Source organism: Oncorhynchus kisutch, linkage group LG6 (assembly GCF_002021735.2).
Source record: "Oncorhynchus kisutch isolate 150728-3 linkage group LG6, Okis_V2, whole genome shotgun sequence".
NCBI lineage: Eukaryota > Metazoa > Chordata > Actinopteri > Salmoniformes > Salmonidae > Oncorhynchus > Oncorhynchus kisutch.
In genome coordinates this window covers 23,026,741-23,046,382 of record NC_034179.2, presented here as the reverse complement: position 1 = coordinate 23,046,382, position 19,642 = coordinate 23,026,741, and the positions used below count along the sequence as shown (strand labels likewise).

General features: G+C 44.1%; 1 protein-coding gene across 8 annotated transcripts in view; it reads right to left on the bottom strand.

Moving 5' to 3' along the window:
* LOC109892539 (AP2-associated protein kinase 1) overlaps nt 1–19,642 on the bottom strand; it is a 46,663-nt gene that overhangs the window by 10,128 nt on the left and 16,893 nt on the right. For all 8 annotated transcript variants that reach the window (XM_020485136.2, XM_020485140.2, XM_020485134.2 and 5 more), the window contains exons 2-15: nt 16,329–16,447; nt 15,971–16,079; nt 14,344–14,486; nt 13,692–13,813; nt 11,896–11,977; nt 11,390–11,522; nt 9,061–9,164; nt 8,222–8,316; nt 4,039–4,199; nt 3,063–3,217; nt 1,750–2,145; nt 1,145–1,281; nt 638–861; nt 344–445 (exon numbers count right to left, since the gene is read on the bottom strand). In XM_020485136.2, the coding sequence (XP_020340725.1) occupies nt 344–445; nt 638–861; nt 1,145–1,281; nt 1,750–2,145; nt 3,063–3,217; nt 4,039–4,199; nt 8,222–8,316; nt 9,061–9,164; nt 11,390–11,522; nt 11,896–11,977; nt 13,692–13,813; nt 14,344–14,486; nt 15,971–16,079; nt 16,329–16,447 (2,082 nt within the window). The remainder of the gene's footprint in view (nt 1–343; nt 446–637; nt 862–1,144; nt 1,282–1,749; nt 2,146–3,062; nt 3,218–4,038; nt 4,200–8,221; nt 8,317–9,060; nt 9,165–11,389; nt 11,523–11,895; nt 11,978–13,691; nt 13,814–14,343; nt 14,487–15,970; nt 16,080–16,328; nt 16,448–19,642) is intronic.

Here is a 19,642-nt window from a genome sequence, read left to right as displayed (position 1 = left end):
CCTTCCTGAGTGGTATGACGGCTGTGTGGTCTGCAAAAACTATCAAGCCATCGACTTTAATACATTTTTAGGCTGTAACATAACAAAATGTGGAAATGGTCGAAGGGTCTGAATACTTTCCGAATGCACTGTATACTGTAGGAAGATGAATATAATATTAATATATGCCATTTTGCAGACACTTCAATCCAAAGTGACTTAGTCGCGCATGCATACATTTTAGGTATGGGTGGCCCCAGTGGGAATTGAACCCACAACCCTTGGCGTTGCAAGCACCAGTATCTACTGACTGAGCCAGAGAGGACTGAACCACTATGAGTGATGGAGATGAGAAGGGTCTCACCAGCAGGTTGGGGGGTGGTTTCCCCAGGGGAGGAGACCTCCAGCAGGCCAGGTATCAGTTCCTCTGTGCGGGCCATCTCCACCTCTGCTTCTGCAGCCACGTCTAATAGCGATAAGGTCAAAGTGAATGATACAGCTTTATCTGATTGGAAATACGATTACAGCAGAGGATATGTTAGAAATGAGGTCTACGGGTGTATTTTTAGCACCAATCTCTTCACCTATCTGAAAACACACGGTATTCCGTTGTGTGTGCAACACACACACACATGTCCACACACACAAACAGCCTCACCATCAGCCTGTTCATCAACCAGGTCTTTGTTAATCAGTTGCTCTGCACTGAGATTGGAGAAGTCATCATCACCAAAAGGGTTCCAGGCGGGCTGCGTGGGGGAACCGGTGGCAGGGCCAGAGGTAGGGGAATGGGCAAAGGCAGCAAAGTTGCCGTCTTGTGCTGGTTCACACACACTCTGCTGAAGGGACCGGGTGGAATTGGGTGGAGATGTACTGACAGATCTGGAAAAACACACAAATGCCGGAAGAGGTCAACTTGTTGTTACACACTGAAGCAGTGATGCCAAAACGTTGGTGGTTTACCCAATTCAATACTAGGAGTTGATATATAGAGTGTGCAACTATTTATTTTTATAGTTTACAGTTTATTCATTGTTAGTCCGCACCTCTACACAAAATAATTTTCAGTGGGTGTGCGCCAGCTCATGCTTTTTATTACACATTGAAAACTAGACATATTTAACTAAGGATGATATTTCTGGTGATGATGTCATGCATATCTTACATTAACTGGTTGAGATCATCCTCTGCTGTGGCCTCTTGCAGTAGTAGGCTGAAGTCACTTCCAGGTAGCCCACCGACTGCATTCTGGGTAACGTTACTCGGGGTGAGCTCTGCTGTCTTTGGAGAGTGGTGCGGAGTCTTGGACAGAGAAAGAGAGAGGAAATATAAGAAAAAATATAATATAAACAACACAGATCTCACAGTCTAACTGAAGGGAGAAGAATTAAACAGAGGACGACTCATGAAAAATAACAAATCCCAATAACACTCACTAATGATTAACTTTCAATGCCAAATACAAACAACACTAAAGAAAATGAGGGAAACAAAGTAAAATGAAGTGAAAAACAGACAGGGAAAAAAAGGCTATCACACAGAAATGAGGGTCATTCAAACATTCACAATGTTGCAGAGTTTTTCAAGTTACTGAGAGAACAACACTAACGAGCAAAACTGAAAGACATCAAAATGATGAAGGCTGATGGCATTGGCATGACGATAGATGGCTGGGTGGAACAATGGATGGCCTGATGTTATTTTCAAGCAGGCTTTGAGTGTGTCTGACAGCTCAGGGAGCAGACGCGGTGCAGGCTGCAGGTATGTTACCGTCTCAGTCTCAGCTGTGTTGTGACTGGTCTCGGCAGGAGTGGACTGGGTCTTGACAGGTGGATGCTGGGCTGCTTCTGTCTGAGCTACTGGTTGCTGGGCAACTGGTTGTTGAGGAACTGGTTGCTGCCGAGCTGTAGGCTGCTGTGCAGCTGAAGGATGGGCTGGAGTAGGCTGAGCAGATGGTTGCTGCTGGGCCTGGCTCTGGCTGGCCTGCTTACGACGTGCTGGGGCTTTGGGTGGGGCTGGGCTGGACGGAGCCTGGGCCTTCTGAGGGGAAGGACTGGCCATCGGGGGAGGCAAGGCCTGTTGAGGGGTGCTCGGGGCCTCCGCCATGGTCTGCACAGGTGGGACTCCTCCCACTGCTTCGATAGGCTGCTGCTGCAACTGTCCTGGCTACCACACAAAGACGTAGGACAGCACACAGTGTCAAAAAACCGAGACAACGAAAACAAAGCTGCTTCACACACAGACAACACAGTGTGTCACTAAGAACGCATGTGGCTGTTATCATGGGTTCACCTGCATAACACTTCACTTTTTCACACAGAATTATATACCGGTATACCGTAAAACTGTCTTACCTACCTAAACACTAAGGACCAATTGTTGCAATAGGAGGAGACTGTAAAAAATGTAATCCCAGGAAAATATAATGGGGTGCAATTGTGTAGTAATGTTTTTTTCCATCCAATTTCCTCCCTAATGCACATTTCTTCTCTGTTTGGTCAAGAGTTTCCTGCACTTCAATGACCTACTTATCTAAGCTTGTTCCATGATGACAGTCTATACAAAGGTTGGCTGAACAATAACCCAACCCTGAGGCAGCAGCTTGTCACACAGATGCCACTTTACAGCTGGCATAAGTGGCTTTGTCACTAAGCAACAAAATCCTATGAAATAAATTAGCTATACTTCTTTGAATTTTTTTTTATCAGACCCGTTAGAGGGTAAAGAGGAACATTTTCTTTAGAATTTTTTTGTTGTTGTTGCTAATAACCATAATTATATTAACCCACTTAAATCCTTTTTTAAAAACTTGCAGGGTTTTGTACTGTAATTGATTAGATTCATTAAACGCTTCCAGATGCTCGGAAGATACGTCATCCACCCCCACCTGGTGATGGCAGTTATTTTTGCAGCAGAAACCTAGATCAGCACTCCTATTCTGAGACGCATGATACAAACAGCCCCTGGTCTCCCATCCAAGGATCGACCAGACCCAACCCTGCTTAGCTTCAGAGAGAAGCCAGGAGTGGGATGCAGGGTAGTATGGCTGTGAGTTTGGGTGTTAGCTGGCTGCCTGAGTTTACCTGCTTCTGCTGAGCACCAGCCTGGGGCTTTCCACCCAGCTGGGGTGTTGCCTCACTGGGAGGGTTATGTGATTGGCCGGTCGCTGGCTGAAGTGCCTTCTGTGCCTTCTGTGATTGGAGGGCTGCCGCTTGCTGGGCAAGGTTTAAGTTCACTCCTGCAAGGAATACAGAATATGTTTACTATACAAGCCATGAAACTAAGAAAATATATTGCATGCTATATACATCACTGGCAAGACCTCATTAGATGAAACTGTTGAGAGACATTCTAAGCATACCAGTCATTTGTTTCTAAAGAGAGCAATATAATGTTTGACTAAATATAACTAAGATCGAATTTTTGTAATAATTCAACCAAATTTGGCCGGTATGTTCTGAACAGTTTGCACCCAAAAAGGCATTTCTTTGAGTTAGAGAGAAAAGAGGGCAAAACAACTGTTTTAGGTCAGTGTAGGTCCAGCTCGATGTTAACTAGTTAGCTTATTTGGTTACATGCCCACTTAGGCATACATTTATTTATCATGGCTAGTGCCCACTGTCTGCCATCTTAATTTACTTCCATTTTCTCCAACTTAGCTATTGCCATTAGGGTAGAGAATCTACCTCAGTCACTTCTGTTTATCTCTTGAGTAGCTACAGTGCCTTCAGAAAGTATTCACACACTTAGATGCTATTGTGTTACAACCTGAGTTTAAAATTGATTAATTTACAAATATTTTTTCACTGACCTACACAATACGCCATAATGTCAGTGGAAATACATTATTTATTTATTTTTATTAATAAAAAATGAAAAGCTGAAATGTCTTGAGTCAGTAAGTATTCAACCTCTTTGTTAAGGCAAGCCTAAATAAGTTCAGGAGTACAAAGTGTTATGTTTGGGACAAATCTAATACAACACATTACTGAGTACCACTCTCCATATTTTCAAGCATAGTAGTTGCAGTAAATAGGCAGAGTGAGGGTGGGTACATACCAAGAGGAAGGGCCCCTCCGGCAGGTAGGTTGGCCCGTTTGCGAGGGGTGAGGGCAGCCGGCTGGATGGGTAGGACTCCAGCGTTGGGCTGGGCATGGCCCGCTTTGGGCCTCTGCCGGGGCGTGATGGAGGTCTCAGTGGTGGGGATGGGGTCTGTCAGTCTGGGGGGAAAAAGGTGAGAGTTGGTGAGACTTGTAGATAACCTGTAGCCAGTGGGTTTGGCGACGAGTATGAAGAGAGGGCCAACCAACGAGAGCATACAGGTCGCAATGGTGGGTAGCGTATGGGGCTTTGGTGACAAAACGGATGGCACTGTGATAGACTGCATCCAGTTTGTTGAGTAGAGTGTTGGAGGCTATTTTATAGATGACATCACCAAAGTTGAGGATCGGTAGGATGGTCAGTTTTACGAGGGTATGTTTTGCAGCATGAGTGAAGGATGCTTTGTTGCGATATAGGAAGCAAATTCTAGATTTAATTTTGGATTGGAGATGCTTAATGTGAGTCTGGAAGGAGAGTTTACAGTCTAACCAGACACCTAGGTATTTGTAGTTGTCCACGTATTCTAAGTCAGAGCCGTCCAGAGTAGTGATGCTGGACGGGCGAGCAGGTGCGGGCAGTGATCGGTTGAATAGCATGCATTTAGTTTTACTTGCATTTAAGAGCAGTTGGAGGCCATGGAGGGAGAGTTGTATGGCATTGAAGCTCGTCTGTAGGTTAGTTAACACAGTGTCCAAAGAGAGGGCAGAAGTATACAGAATGGTGTCGTCTGCGTTTGAGGTGTACCGGAGAATCACCAGCAGCAAGAGCAACATCATCGATGTATACAGAGAAGAGAGTCGGCCCGAGGATTGAACCCTGTGGCACCCCCATAGAGACTGCCAGAGGTCCGGAAAACAGGCCCTCCGATTTGACACAGTGAACTCTATCAGAGAAGTAGTTGGTAAACCAGGCGGGCAATCATTTGAGAAACCAAGGCTGCGAATAATAATGTGGTGACTGACAGAGTCGAAAGCCTTGGCCAGGTCGATGAATTCGGCTGTACAGTAATGTCTCTTATCGATGGCAGTTATGATGTTGTTTAGAACCTTGAGCGTGGCTGAGATGCACCCATGACCAGCTCTGAAACCAGATTGCATAGCGGAGAAGGTACGGTGGGATTCGAAATGGTCGGTGATCTGTTTCTTTAACTTGGTTTTCGAAGACCGGGTAGGATAGATATAGGTCTGTAGCAGTTTGGGTCTAGAGTGTCACCCCCTTTGAAGAGGGGGATGACCGCGGCAGCTATCCAATCTTTGGGAATCTCAGACGATACAAAAGAGAGGTTGAATAGGCTAGTACTAGGGGTTGCAACAATTTCGGCAGATAATTTTAGAAAGAGAGGGTCCAGATTGTCTAGCCCGGGTGATTTGTAGAGGTTCAGATTTTGCAGCTCTTTCAGAACATCAGCTATCTGGATTTGGCGGGTTGCTGTAGAGGGTGCCAGGCAGTTGACCGGGGTAGGGGTAGCCAGGTGGAAAGCATGGCCAGCCGTAGAGGAATGCTTATTGAAATTCTCCATTATAGTGGATTTATCGGTGGTGATAGTGTTTCCTAGCCTCAGAGCAATGGGCAGCTGGGACTTTACAGTGTCCAAAAACTTTTTTGAGTTAGTACTACAGGACGCAAATTTCTGTTTGAAAAAGCTAGCCTTAGCTTTCCGAACTGCCTGTGTATATTTGTTCCTAACTTCCCTGAAAAGTTGCATATTACGAGGGCTATTCGATGCTAATGCAGAACGCCACAGGATGTTTTTGTGCTGGTCAAGGGCAGACAGGTCTGGAGTGTACCAAGGACTATATCTATTCCTAGTTCTAAATGTTTTGAATGGGGCATGCTTTTTTAAGATGGTGAGGAAGGCACTTTTAAAGAATAGCCAGGCATCATCTACTGACGGGATGAGGTCAATGTCATTCCAGGATACCCCGGCCAGGTCAATTAGAAAGGCCTAAACACAAAAGTGTTTTAGGGAGCATTTGACAGTGATGAGGGGTGGTCGTTTGGTCGCAGACCCATTACGGATACAGGCAATGAGGCAGTGATCGCTGAGATCTTGATTGAAAACAGCAGAGGTGTATTTGGAGGGCGAGTTAGTTAGGATAACATCTATGAGGGTGCCCGTGTTTACGGATTTGGAGTTGTACCTGGTAGGTTCATTGATTATTTATGTGAGATTGAAGGCATCAAGCTTGGATTGTAGGATGGTCGGGGTGTTAAGCATGTCCCAGTTTAGGTCACCTAGTAGCACGAGCTCAGAAGATAGATGGGGGGTAATCAATTCACATATGGTATCCAGGGCACAGCTGGGGGCAGAGGGGGGTCTATAGCAAGCGGCAACAGTGAGAGACTTGTTTCTGGAAAGGTTCATTTTTAGAAGTAGAAGCTCGACTTGTTTGGGTAGACTTGGATAGTAATACAGAACTCTGCAGGTTATCTTTGCAGTAGATTGCAACACCACCCCCTTTGGAGGTTCTATCTTGGCTGAAAATGTTATAGTTAGCGATGGAGATTTCAAGGTTTTTGGTGGTTTTCCTAAGCCAGGATTCAGACACGACTAAGACATCCAGGTTGGCAGACTGTGCTAAAGCAGTGAGTAAAACAAACTTATAGAGTAGGCTTCTAATGTTAACATGCATGAAACCAAGGCTTTTACGGTTACATTAGTCAACAAATGAGAGCACCTGGGGAGTGGAGCTAGGCACTGCAGGACCAGGATTAACCTCTACATCACCAGAGGAACAGACGAGAAGTAGGATAAGGGTACGGCTAAATGCTATACGAACTGGCCGTCTAGTACGTTCGTCACAGAGAGTAAAACAATCAGGTTTCTGGGCACGATACCATAGATTCAAGGCATAGTGTACAGATAAAGTTATGGTAGGATGTGAGTACATTGGAGGTAAACCTAGGCATGGAGAAATTATGAGAGAGATATAGTCTCTAGAGATGTTTAAACCAGGTGATGTCATTGCATATGTAAGAGGTGTGACAACATGGTTGGCTAAGGCATATTGAGCAGGGCTAGAGGCTCTACAGTGAAATAAGACATTAATCACTAACCAGGACAGTAATGGACGAGGAATATTGATATTAGAGAGAGGCATGCGTAGCCAAGTGAACATATGGGTCCAGTGAATGGTTGGGCTGACTGGGAACACGGCGATTCAGACAGTTAGCAGGCCGATGCTAACATGATAATAGTTAGTAGGCCGAAGCGGACGTCGCGATGGGGGTAAGTCTGTTTTTGCCTCTTTGTGCGGTGACGTCGATAGACCAGTCGTGGAGTTAGTAGGGTTCCAGGTAGCTCTAGGTAGCTAGCAGGCCTAGCAGGTTAGCAGAATGGGCCTTCAGCGGGCATTGCACCTCAGGGTCCTGTTGGAATCCTCGGGCAGATTATGTTGGTATTCCAGTCATAGAGGATCGGCGGGGTTCCGTGCCCCGTACCGGCAGTAGAAGAGGTCCGGATATTGTAGCCCAGGAGTGAGCCGGGGGATGGGTCTAGCATGGGCTAGCCCCAGGCTAGTTGGTGCTAGTTCCGGGACAGAAATGTTAGCCAGGAGTAGTCAACCCGGGTTGCGGTTAGCTAGCTGTAATGATCCAGATGAAAAGATTCAGAGTTTGTGGTAGGACTCCGGTGATATAGAGAGAAAAATTGGTCCGGTATGCTCTGGTTTGAAGCGCATTGTACAAACTGGCAAGAGCTTTCCGAGCTAAAGGTTAGCTGATGACCGCTAGCAGTGGTTAGCTGATTGATAGCTGGTAGCTAGCTAGCTTCAGTTGAGTTATTCCAGTTCGGAGGTAAATAGAAATACTTTAGGGAAAGAAAAAAAAGGATCCACACCACATTGGGTGAGGCGGGTTGCAGGAGAGTATTTTGAAGTTGCGGTTTAGGAAAAATATAAAAAATAATGCGAAGGAAAAGATATATACACATGGGACGAGACAAGACAATGACGTCTGACTGCTACACCATCTTGGAACAAGATGTCAATGGTATGAAATTACCTTATGAATGATGTTAAAGCAGAACAGAGAACACACAACTAAAAAAACATGGATACTGGCGTCAATACTGCTGCGTATAATAACAACAACTACAAGATTACTCAGGCAGCCCCCTGTATAACAAACACCACAAACCTACCTTGCCTTACTCTGTGTCTGGCTCTGGTTCTTCTTTGCTGCAGCAGCCTCGCTGGCTTTGATTGGCTCAGGGAGTTGAGCAGGAATTGGAGAGTTCTATATGATTAGAGGTAAAAGTATTGTAAATTCATATTTGGGAGGGAATGGATCCATATGACAAGCACATTCATTAGATTCAGGCATGGATTGAATAGAACATTGGTAGATCTGGCCCTGAGGCCAATCTCAGAGCAGAGAGAGAGACAAACATACAGGAAACACTAGAGAGAGACACCCTAGCACAGAGATTGACTGACCCACATACACAGAGTGTACAAAACATTAAGGACACCTGTTCTTTCCATGACATAGACTGACCAGGTGAAATCAGGTGAAAGCTATAATCCCTTATTAAATCAGTGTAGAGGAAGGGGAGGAGACAGGTTAAAGAATGATTTCTAAGCCTTGAGATAATTGAGATGTGCGATTCAGAAGGTGAATGGGCAAAACAAAAGTTTTAAGCGCCTTTGAGCGGGGTATGGTAGTAGGTGCCATGCGCACCGGTTTGAGTGCGTCAAGAACTGCAACACTGCTGGGTTTTTCACACTCAACAGTTTCCTGTGTCTCAAGAATGGTCCACCAATCAAAGGACACCCAGCCAACTTCACACAACTGTGGGAAGCATTGGAGTCAACATGGGCCTGCATCCTTGTGGAATGCGTTTGAGACCTTGTAGAGTCCATGCCCCAATGAACTGAGGCTGTTCTGAGGCCAAAAGGCAGTGCAACTCAATAATAGGAAGGTGTTCCTAATGTTTTGAAAACTCAGTGTAGACTTTCCGCAAAGCAGAGAAAGACTGACCTTAACATTCTGAACAGGGCAGTCCCGACGAGCGTGTTTAAAAGCAAAGTAGGACACCTGGTAGATGTCAGGTCTTTTGTCAGGGTCGGGCTCCAGCATGTACCCTGACAAACACCAACAAAATGAGAAGGAGAGGTGGAAATGAGAGAGAAAAAGACAGACACCAATCAAACCACAACATAAGAGACAAAAGCAACACACTGACTAACCCACAATGGGTAGATTAAGCATGGTTAGATGAAGAGGTAACATGTTGTATAGAACTGATACTATATAGACTAAGTGAACAAAAGTATGTGGACACCTGCTCATCGAACATCTCATTCCAAAATCATGGGCATTAATATGGAGATGGTCCCCCTTTGCTGCTATAACAGCCTCCACTCTTCTGGTTAAGGCTGTCCACTAGATGTTGGAACATTGCTGGGGGGACTTGCTTCCATTCAGCCACAATATCATTAGTGAGGTCGTGCACTAATGTTGAGCGATTAGGCCTGGCTCATAGGCCCGGCGTTCCAAATCATCCAAAAGGTGTTCAATGGGATTGAGGTCAGGGCTCTGTGTAGGCCAGTCAAGTTCTTCCACACCAATCTCAACAAAACATTTCTGTATAGACCTTGCTTTGTGCACGGGGGCATTGTCATGCTGAAACAGGAAAGGGCCTTCCCAAACTGTTGCACCAAGTTAGAATCACACAATCGTCTAGAATAATTCAGAAATGTCTAGAGGGTCAAAACAGTCTTGAAGAGGGTAAGACGAAACCTATTCCCCCTCAGGAGACTGAAAAGATTTGGCATGGGTCCTCAGATCCTCAAAAGGCTCTACAGCTGCACCATCAAGAGCATGGTTGCATCACTGGTTGCATCACTTCCTGGTATGGCAAATGCTTGGCCTCCGATCTGAAGGCACTACAGAGGGTAGTGCGAACGTCCCAGAACATCACCGGGGCCAATCTTCCTGCCATCCAGGACTTCTACACCAGGCGGTGTCAGAGGAAGGCCCTAAAAATTGTCAAAGAATCCAGGCACCCTAGTCAGAGACTGTTCTCTCTGCTACTGCACAGCAAGAGGTACCAGAGTGCCAAGTCTAGGTCCAAGAGGCATCTAAACAGCTTCTACCCCCAAGTAATCAGAATTCTTAACAAGACCGGTAAATAGTTAAATGGCTACCCAGACTATTTGCATCCCCCCCCCCCCCCTCGTTTACACCGCTGCTACTCTCTGTTGTTATCATCTATGCATAGTCACTTTAAAACCACTTCCTACATTTACATATTACCTCAACTAACCGGTAACCCCGCACATTGAATCTGTACCGAAACGCCCCTGTATATAGTCTCGCCATTGTTATTTTACTGCTGCTCTTTATTTACTTCTTACTAGTATTTCTTATTCGTATTTCTTTTAACTGCATTGTTGGGCCTCGTAAGTAAGCATTTCACTGTAAGGTCTACACCAGTTGTATTCGGCGCATGTGACTAATACAATTTGATTTGATTTGATACTGTAGCATTAAGATTTCCCTTCACCAGAACTAAGGGGCCTAGCCCGAACCATGAAAAACAGACCATTATTCCTCCTCCACCAAAATGTACAGTTGGCACTACGCATTGGCGCAGGTAGCGTTCTCCTGGCATCGCCAAACCCAGATTAGTCCGTTGGACTGCCAAATGGTGGAGCATAACTCATCACTCCAGAGAATGCGTATCCACTGCCTTAATGGCGGCGAGCTTTACAACACTCCAGCCGACACTCGGGCATTGGGCATGGTGATCTTAGGCTTGTGTGCGGCTGCTCGGCCATGGAAACCCATTTCCCTGACGAACAGCTTTGTGCTGATGTTACATTCAGAGACAGTTTGGAACTCGGTAGTGAGTGTTGCAATTGAGGACAGACGATTTTTAAACACGATTCGATCAGCAGTCCCGTTCTGTGAGCTTGTGTTGACTAGCGCTTCAAGGCTGAGCCATTGTTGCTAATTGTTTCTAATTGTTTCTAATTCACAATAACACAGCTTACAGCTCTTGCATGGCAAACATTTAACAAACTGACTTGTTGGAAAGGTGGCATCCTATGACGGTGCCACGTTGAACGTCACTAAGCTCTTCAGTAAGGCCATTCTACTGCCAGTGTTTCTCTATAGAGATTGCATGGCTGTGTGCTCAATTTTATACCCGTCTGCAATGGGTGTGGCTAAAACAGCGGAATCCACAAATTTGAAGGGGTTTCCACATACTTTTGTAAATATAGTGTACTTCTAAAATATGTAATGGCACTGTAGAATCTACACTAATTTTCATAGCAGATACAGTGAGTGGTGGAACACTGACGGATGAGGCAGTGCAGGTCGTAGGAGTAGCGGGAATTGTCAGGAATGGTGAAACTGCCATCACAGATGGCCACCTGGCTCTCCCCAAAGGGTAGAGTGAAGTAGCACAGCTTATACAGCAAACAGCCCATTGCCTGGAGGGAGGGAACACACACACCACACAAACACAATGCTCTTAACCTCTAGGCTACCTGCCTCAACACACACACACACACACTAATTAAGTTATATAACATTTAGAACAAACATCCAAATGCCTTGAGAAACAAGATGGGAAAGTCTTCTCCACACAAATATGTATTTTCAAATGTCCTACTGTACCAACTATTGCCACTGGCCAAAGACTTGCTATAAGTTTTCATTTAGTTTATTTATATTTTATAACATTTTCATGGGCATTCTGTGACAAATTGCTGAAAAGTGTATTGTAAAAAAGCCCCATACAAATCAGAAGCTGGCACTGATACCATGACTAAAGCATAGATCTAAAATACAACATCCACTCACCCATATGTCAGCTTTAGTAGTGATAATCTTGCTGTTGTAGAGGTTTACCATCTCAGGAGCACGATATGACAGAGTGGTGTACCTGAGAGAGAACAGAACAAGGTCACAAACAGGAAGATGAACATCATAAGCTTTATCTAACTAACACTAATTTCGAAAAGGCTCGGCTCAGGTGGACTTTGAAAGGACTTTTCTATGGCTGTAAAATAAAATGTAAAAAAAAAAATGAAATGGCAGGAAATGGTACGCATATACAGTTGAAGTCCTAAGTTTACATACTCTTAGGTTGGAGTCATTAAAACTAGTTTTCAACCACTTTACAAATTTCTTGTTAACAAACTATAGTTTGGCAAGTCGGTAAGGACATAATTTTTCCCACACTTGTTTACAGACAGATTATTTCACGTATAATACACTGTATCACAGTTGACTGTGCCTTTAAACAGCTTGGAGAATTCCAGAAAATTATGCCATGGCTTTAGAAGCTTCTGATAGGTTAATTGACATAATTTGAGTCAATTGGAGGTGTACCTGTGGATGTATTTCAAGGCCTACCTTCAAACTCAGTGCCTGGTTGCTTGACATCATCGGAAAATAAAAACAAATCAGCCAAGACCTAAGAAAAACTATTGTAGACCTCCACAACTCTGGTTCATCCTTGGGAGAGATTTCCAAATGCCTGAAGGTACCACGTTCATCTGTACAAACAATAGTAAGCAAGTATAAACACCATGGGACCACTCAGCCGTCATAACGCTCAGGAGGGAAACGCGTCTCCTAGAGATGAACGTACTTTGGTGCGAAAAGTGCAATTCAATCCAAGAACAACAGCAAAGGACCTTGTGAAGATGCTGGAGGAAACAGGTACAAAAGTATCTATATCCACAGTAAAACAAGTCCTATATCGACATAACCTGAAAGTTCGTTCAGCAAGGAAGAAGCCACTGCTCCAAAACCGCCATAAAAAAGCCAGACTACAGTTTGCACATTGGGACAAACATCATACTTTTTGGAGAAATAGAACTGTTTGGCCATAATGACCATCGTTATGTTTGGAGGAAAAAGGGGGAGGCTTGCAAGCCGAAGAACACCATCCCAACCGTGAAGCACAGGGTTGGCAAGATAATGTTGTGGGGATGCTTTGCTGCAGGAGGGACTGGTGCACTTCACAAAATAGATGGCATCATAAGGTAGGAAAATTATGTGGATATATTGAAGCAACATCACAAGACATCATTCAGGAAGTTGAAGCTTGGTCGCAAATGGGTCTTCCAAATGGGTAATGACCCCAAGCATACTTCCAAAGTTGTGGCAAAATGACTTAAGGACAACAAAGGCAAGGTATTGGAGTGGCCATCACAAAGCCCTGACCTCAATCCTATATATAATTTGTGGGCAGAACTGAAAAAGCATGTGCGAGCAAGGAGGCCTACAACCCTGACTCAGTTACACCAGCTCTGTCTGGAGGAATTCACCCAACTTATTGTGGGAAGCTTGTGGAAAGCTACCCGAAACATTTGACCCAAATTAAATATTTAAAGGCAATGCTACCAAATACTAATTGAGTATATGTAAACTTCTGACCCACTGGGAATGTGATGAAAGAAATAAAAGCTGTAATAAATCATTCACTCTACTATTATTCTGACATTTCACATTATTAAAATAAAGTGGTGATCCTAACTGACCTAAGACAGGGAACCTTTACTAGGATTAAATGTCAGGAATTGTGAAAAACTGAGTTTAAATGTATTTGGCTAAGTTGTATGTAAACTTCTGACTGTCGGTTCACAAACTTTTTTATTTCCTCATCGACTACTGGCACTCCTTCGGTCTGTGGGTTCTGGAACTTATTGGTGGCGCTTCCGAAGTCACACAGCACGTAGTGACCCTTATCATGTAACAGGATGTTTTCCACCTGCAGAAACACAAAGGAGAAGAAGAGTCAAACAGAGCCAGAGAACTACAGAATGAGTAATGTAATGGTCACGCTATTTAAAAAATATATAATGTGAATTGGATAAAAAAATGTGTCTGCTGAATGGCATATATAAATACCGGTAACAGCTTGCCTATATAACAGCAAGACTAAGCCAATAAGAAGATGAGGAGAGAGGGACCAAGAGCAGAGAAGGAAGGTGGGAGAAAACACAGGAGAGGGTTCCTACAGATGTAGGATCTTAATTTGAGCCCGTTCGCTACAGCAGGAAAATAATCCTGCAGCAACAGTGAATTTTCATGTGAATTATAATTAATGGAATTTTTGGGGGGGGTTGATACATTTTTCGTAAGGGAAAATCATGTCTGAAATATCAAAGTGGAAATTACAAACTTCAGAAGCTTTTTTAAACCTCAAATACACTATAAGTTTTACATTTCCCACATTGCAGGAAAGTTCTCCTGCAACTGGGTGATCAAATTAAAATCATACATCTGTCCTCTGCATACCTTAAGGTCCCTGTGGATGATGGGTGTCTTGCCCTGGTGCAGTCGAGACACAGCGTCACACGTATCACAGAATATCTGCAGTACCTCTGCCTCTGTGAAGCCTGTCTGCAGACGCTGGTTCATCAGGTTCACCACCTGGCCTCCTGCAAAGATACACCACACAAATTCATTACTGAACACACACTGGGAATGGAGCTTACAGCCACACTCAGTCACACCTATCTTGCACTCAGACTCAGTCTCTTGATAATCTAAAATGACCACTTCACAATAGGGGCCTTTACTCAGTGGTTGCACATGGTGTTATATAGCTGTGATGTGGAAGCTCACTAGGCTTGAGCAATATACCGTATACCAGGGTGTTTCAAAATACCAACAATATGATTTTCAACATTGCAGTGGGCTGCTGGGGTGCGTGCTGCGCCACTGCTTATAACTAACTATAAGTTAAGTAGAACTATAAAAAATCTAAGATGTCTCAAATAAATTACATCCAGCTCAGGGGCTCCAGCTAAGCATTTGGTTTGCTAACTTGCTAGCTAAGTGGCTAAAAGTGTAACGCTCATTCCTTCAAAGATAAATGTGAATCTGAACCATCACCCCTGATGTGACAAAACCACAATTCGTCAAAGAGCAATTTTTGCCAGTCCTGTCTGGTCCAGCAACGGTGGGTTTGTGCCCATAGGCAAGTGAAGAGCACTTTTTGTCATTCCTGTCTGGTCCAGCGACGGTGGGTTTGTGCCCATAGACGACGTTGTTGTCGGTGATGTCTGGTGAGGACCTGCCTTACAACATGCCTACAAGCCGTCAGTCCAGCCTCTCTCAGCCCATTGCGGACAGTCTGAGCACTGATGGAGGGATTGTGCGTTCCTGGTGTAACCTGGGCAGTTGTTGTTGCCATCCTGTACGTGTCGCGCAGGTGTGATGTTCGGATGTATCGATCCTGTGCATGTGTTGTTACATGTGGTCTGCCACTGCGAAGACGATTAGCTGTCTGTCCTGTCTATGATTAGCTGTCTGTCCTGTCTATGACCCCAGATTGGCCGTGCTTGACTAGCTGTTAGCGTGATACGTAAAGTTAGCCTTGGAGTGAAAGAGTGCTAGAAACCCCAATGTCACAATGGATAACAACACTTGCAAAAGAATGGCAACATTCACAGTTCAAAGGAAACACATATTTTTCTTAAAGGGGGTAGGTTTTTAGTTCACGCAGGCCTATTTTATACATTCTTAGAACTGCAAGTTTGAACATGCATTCACATCCTGGGAAAACAACCTGGTGCAGTACAGAAGTCAAATGAGTTGCAAAGATACAAAGACAGAAGTAAGAAATGTTTGATCTGAACAGTCCTGAAAAAAACAAGGCTCTGATTTAAAACAAGTATTTCCTAGAGATACGCTTAAACAATCACATTATCTACACCTGAACGGTTAAACACAACATTTAAAGAAATTCACCACCCCAGCCGTAGGCCTATATGGAGGACAGAATATAGTTAGACAGAAAGCGCCCTCATGTGGACTACAAGTGGAGTGACAGTGGCCCACCTTTATTTCTACCTTTCATAGTCACTTTTGAGGAATGAACTACACTTGATTGAACACAGATCCTTCAGTAAGCACTCACCTTTACAGTAGTCCATGAGGATGAGCACTTCCCACACATCTCCTCCTCCACAAGTGGTGATACTAGAGTCCAGATAGCCAACAATGTTCTTATGGCCGACCAGGTCCTTCTGCGAGAGCACAAGGACAACCACATTACAATAAAAGACAGAGTGAACATTATCATGCCACTCAAATTCCAACTTTGTCTCCTGAGGATCATTTGGGTGCAAATCCTCGTTGCTGATACATAACATGCTGCAGTTTGTAGAGCTGCCTGTATGCGTGTCATGTATGTGTTTTCATGTGAGCAAAGGAGAGAACTAGACATAATAGCTCCTTTTTCAAGCATGCCGTGGGGTAATCCCACAGCAACTCACCATAATCTGGATCTCTCGCTTGCACACCTGCAGGTCGTGCTCATTGTTGACATACATCCTCTTGAGGGCACAGCGGAGCCCCTGGCTTGTTCGTACCAGGAACACAATTGCAAACCCCCCTGTGATATAGAGTGAATGAAATCAAATTAAATGTTCAGTGTTTGGAGTCAAGCAACCATTGGAAGTCTGAAGTAATAGAGAAAACTGAATATAAGAGATATTCCACGTCAGGAACAAATCACTTTCAAGTGTATTCAGGTATCAAGAACTGCTTGCATCTTGTATTTATATGGATGTTTGTGTATTTACTGTAATTTATGTAATTCAGGGCTCATCTGTAAAAGAGACCTTGGTCTCAGTATGACTGCTAGTATAGTAATTATTTACCTTTACTTAACTAGGGAAGTCAGTTAATTAAGAACAAATTCTTATTTACAATGAGAGCCTTGGAACAGTGCCTTGTTCAGGGGAAGGGGAAGAACGACAGCTCGGGGATTCGATCTCGCAACCTTTCGGTTACTGGCCCAACGCTCTAACCACTAGGCTACCTGCCGTCCAAATTACAGTAATGGGATAAAAGGCTTTACTGGTGATTCCTCATGAAACTAGAACAAAAAGACACCATGATAATGTTTTTGGGCTTGGAAACCCGATGATCTTTAAAAGGAGGCAAATAATGTGTAGGATTTTTATTTGGCATTAAGCATGTTTAAATCCAACCTTTTTATGTGAGTAAAGTACATCAGATAAAAAAAATGTCATGACAGGCCTAATGGAAACGGAACATTTTTCAGTAAACTTTCGAAATGTAGAGAGAACAAAATATGCTAGACAAGTTGGGATCTTTTTCTGTCAGTAAAATAAATTATGCGATAATTGTCAGTGAAAACACTAATGTGCAAATATTGATATAATAACCATCATATCAAAGTAAACATGGAGTCATGCGATGACAGGAAAGCATGCAGTTTATTAAGCTATAGATGACAAATTATGAAGTTCACAGGGTGGTGAAAGTGCAAGGTGATGAGCTTGATACTCCTTTCCAATAAATATTGAGGTGTCTTATTCTGGTGACATGAAAACCGATGCTTGGCATATGACAAATACAAATAAACTCGCTCCTTCGTCTATAAAATACTAATCTCATCATGTAAGCCAGGATGGGCAAAATGTGGCCCCCATTTTATAGGCCTGCGGACCAATATGACCAAAATAAGACCGTATTCAGACCGCTTGAATTTTTCAACATTTTGTTACATTACAGCCTTATTATAAAATAGATTAAATCCTTTTTCCCCCTAGTCAATCTACTACACACAATACCCAAAATTGACAAAGCAAAACAGGTTAACAAATTATCAAATTTATATAAAAAATATATATAATTAAATCACATTTACATAAGTATTAAGACCCTTTACTCAGTACTTTGTTGAAGCACCTTAGGCAGCGATTACAGCCTCGGGTATGACGCTACAAGATTGGCACACCTGTGTTTGGGGAGTTTCTCCCATTCTTCTCTGCAGATCCTCTCAAGCTCTGTCACATTGGATGGGGAGCATCGCTGCACAGCCAATTTCAGGTCTCTCCAGAGATGTTCGATTGGGTTCTGAAAAACATCCCCACAGCATGATGCTGCCACCACCATGCATCACCGTAGGGATGGTGCCAGGTTTCCTCCAGACGTGGCGCTTGGCAATCAGGCCAAAGAGTTCCGTCTTGGTTTCATCAGACCAGAGAATCGTATTTCTCATGGTCTGAGAGTCCTTTAGGTGCCTTTTGGAAAACTTCAAGGGGACTGCCATATGCATTTTACTAAGGAGTGTCTTCTGTCTGGCCACTACCATAAAGGCCTGATTGGTGGAGTGCTGCAGAAATGGTTGTCCTTCTAGAAGGTTCTCCCATCTCCACCAAGGAACTCAAGAGCTCTGTCGGAGTGACCATCGAATTCTTGGTCACCTCCCTGACCAAGGCCCACCTCCACCGACTGCTCAGTTTGGCCAGGAAGCCAGCTCTAGGAAGAGTCTTTGTTGTTCTAAACTTCTTCGATTTAAGAATGATTGATTCCACTGTGTTCTTGGGGACCTTCAATGATGCATAATTTTTTTGGTACCCTTTCCCAGACCTGTGCCTCGACACAATCCTGTCTCTGAGCTCTACGGACAATTCCTTCGACCTCATGGCTTGGTTTTTGCTTTGACATGCACTGTCAACTGTGGGGCCTTATATAGACAGGTGTGTGCCTTTCCAAATCATGCACAATCAATGTAATTTACCACAGGTGGACTCCAAAATCAAGTTGCTCAGCTGCTGATATGTCAGCAAGTCTCCAAAACGACTCTGTGATGGTCAGATCTGTGGCGACATTATTTGCATCCCTCATCACTCTCACATAGTGATAAACTTGTCTTAACTGGTCTACTGTGGATACAGGTGTTGTCCATTATAATAGACAAAAATGGGGCGTCCTGCATCTCTCCCTGAATGTCACACTTCACTCACTCGGCTAAGACATAAATCACCCGATTTTGGATTTAAATACTGAGATATTTAACGGATCCTGCAGGGCGTTCTAAAAGTTATTTCAGAACTGGGTCGTAAAATGACAGCAGTTCAATTATACTGAGAAAATTCCCACTGTTGGCCTGCCCCAGCTTTCGACGGTGCCCTCTGAACGCCAATTACATGATGCAAGTGTGAGAGTTACATTAACTATGCGTTCCAGCATCTGTCGCCAGATATTTTCTGCGTTACCCCACGCCTCTCTCCATTTCTGCGTCAATAGTGCCATTGAGCTTCATTACTCATATACCAAACAGGCACCCATGTGAATTTGGGATGTCTCATGACATGCTAGTATGGATGTTAGATGGCGCCAATCTCTCACCCCATTCACCCACGCATCAGAGAAGAAAAGGGCACTCCGATCTCCAAACAGGCAGAAAGATAAACAATACGCGCAATCTAGCTTGACCGAATAACATAGCCATGTACGTGGTAATTTGATTCCAGCCTTGGTTGTAGTGGTGTAATATGACTTGGAAAAACACTGCCTTTCGTCAACTCTTGGGAATGGGCCAGCAGGCTTACACGAGCCTAATGCAATAACATGCCGTTTAACTTTTCCACATTTGTTGCATAATGTCCCATCAGTTGGATAGGTAAAAAGGCTGTCTGTCCCACTTCCACCTGTTTCCTCAGCCGCCACGATTCTAGCCTCGCCCTGCTCCTCTTCCTCCCCGCCCGGGGATAGCTTGTGCTCAGGGTCGTATCCACCGATACCTGACAACCTGTATCCTCCTCTGTCAAAG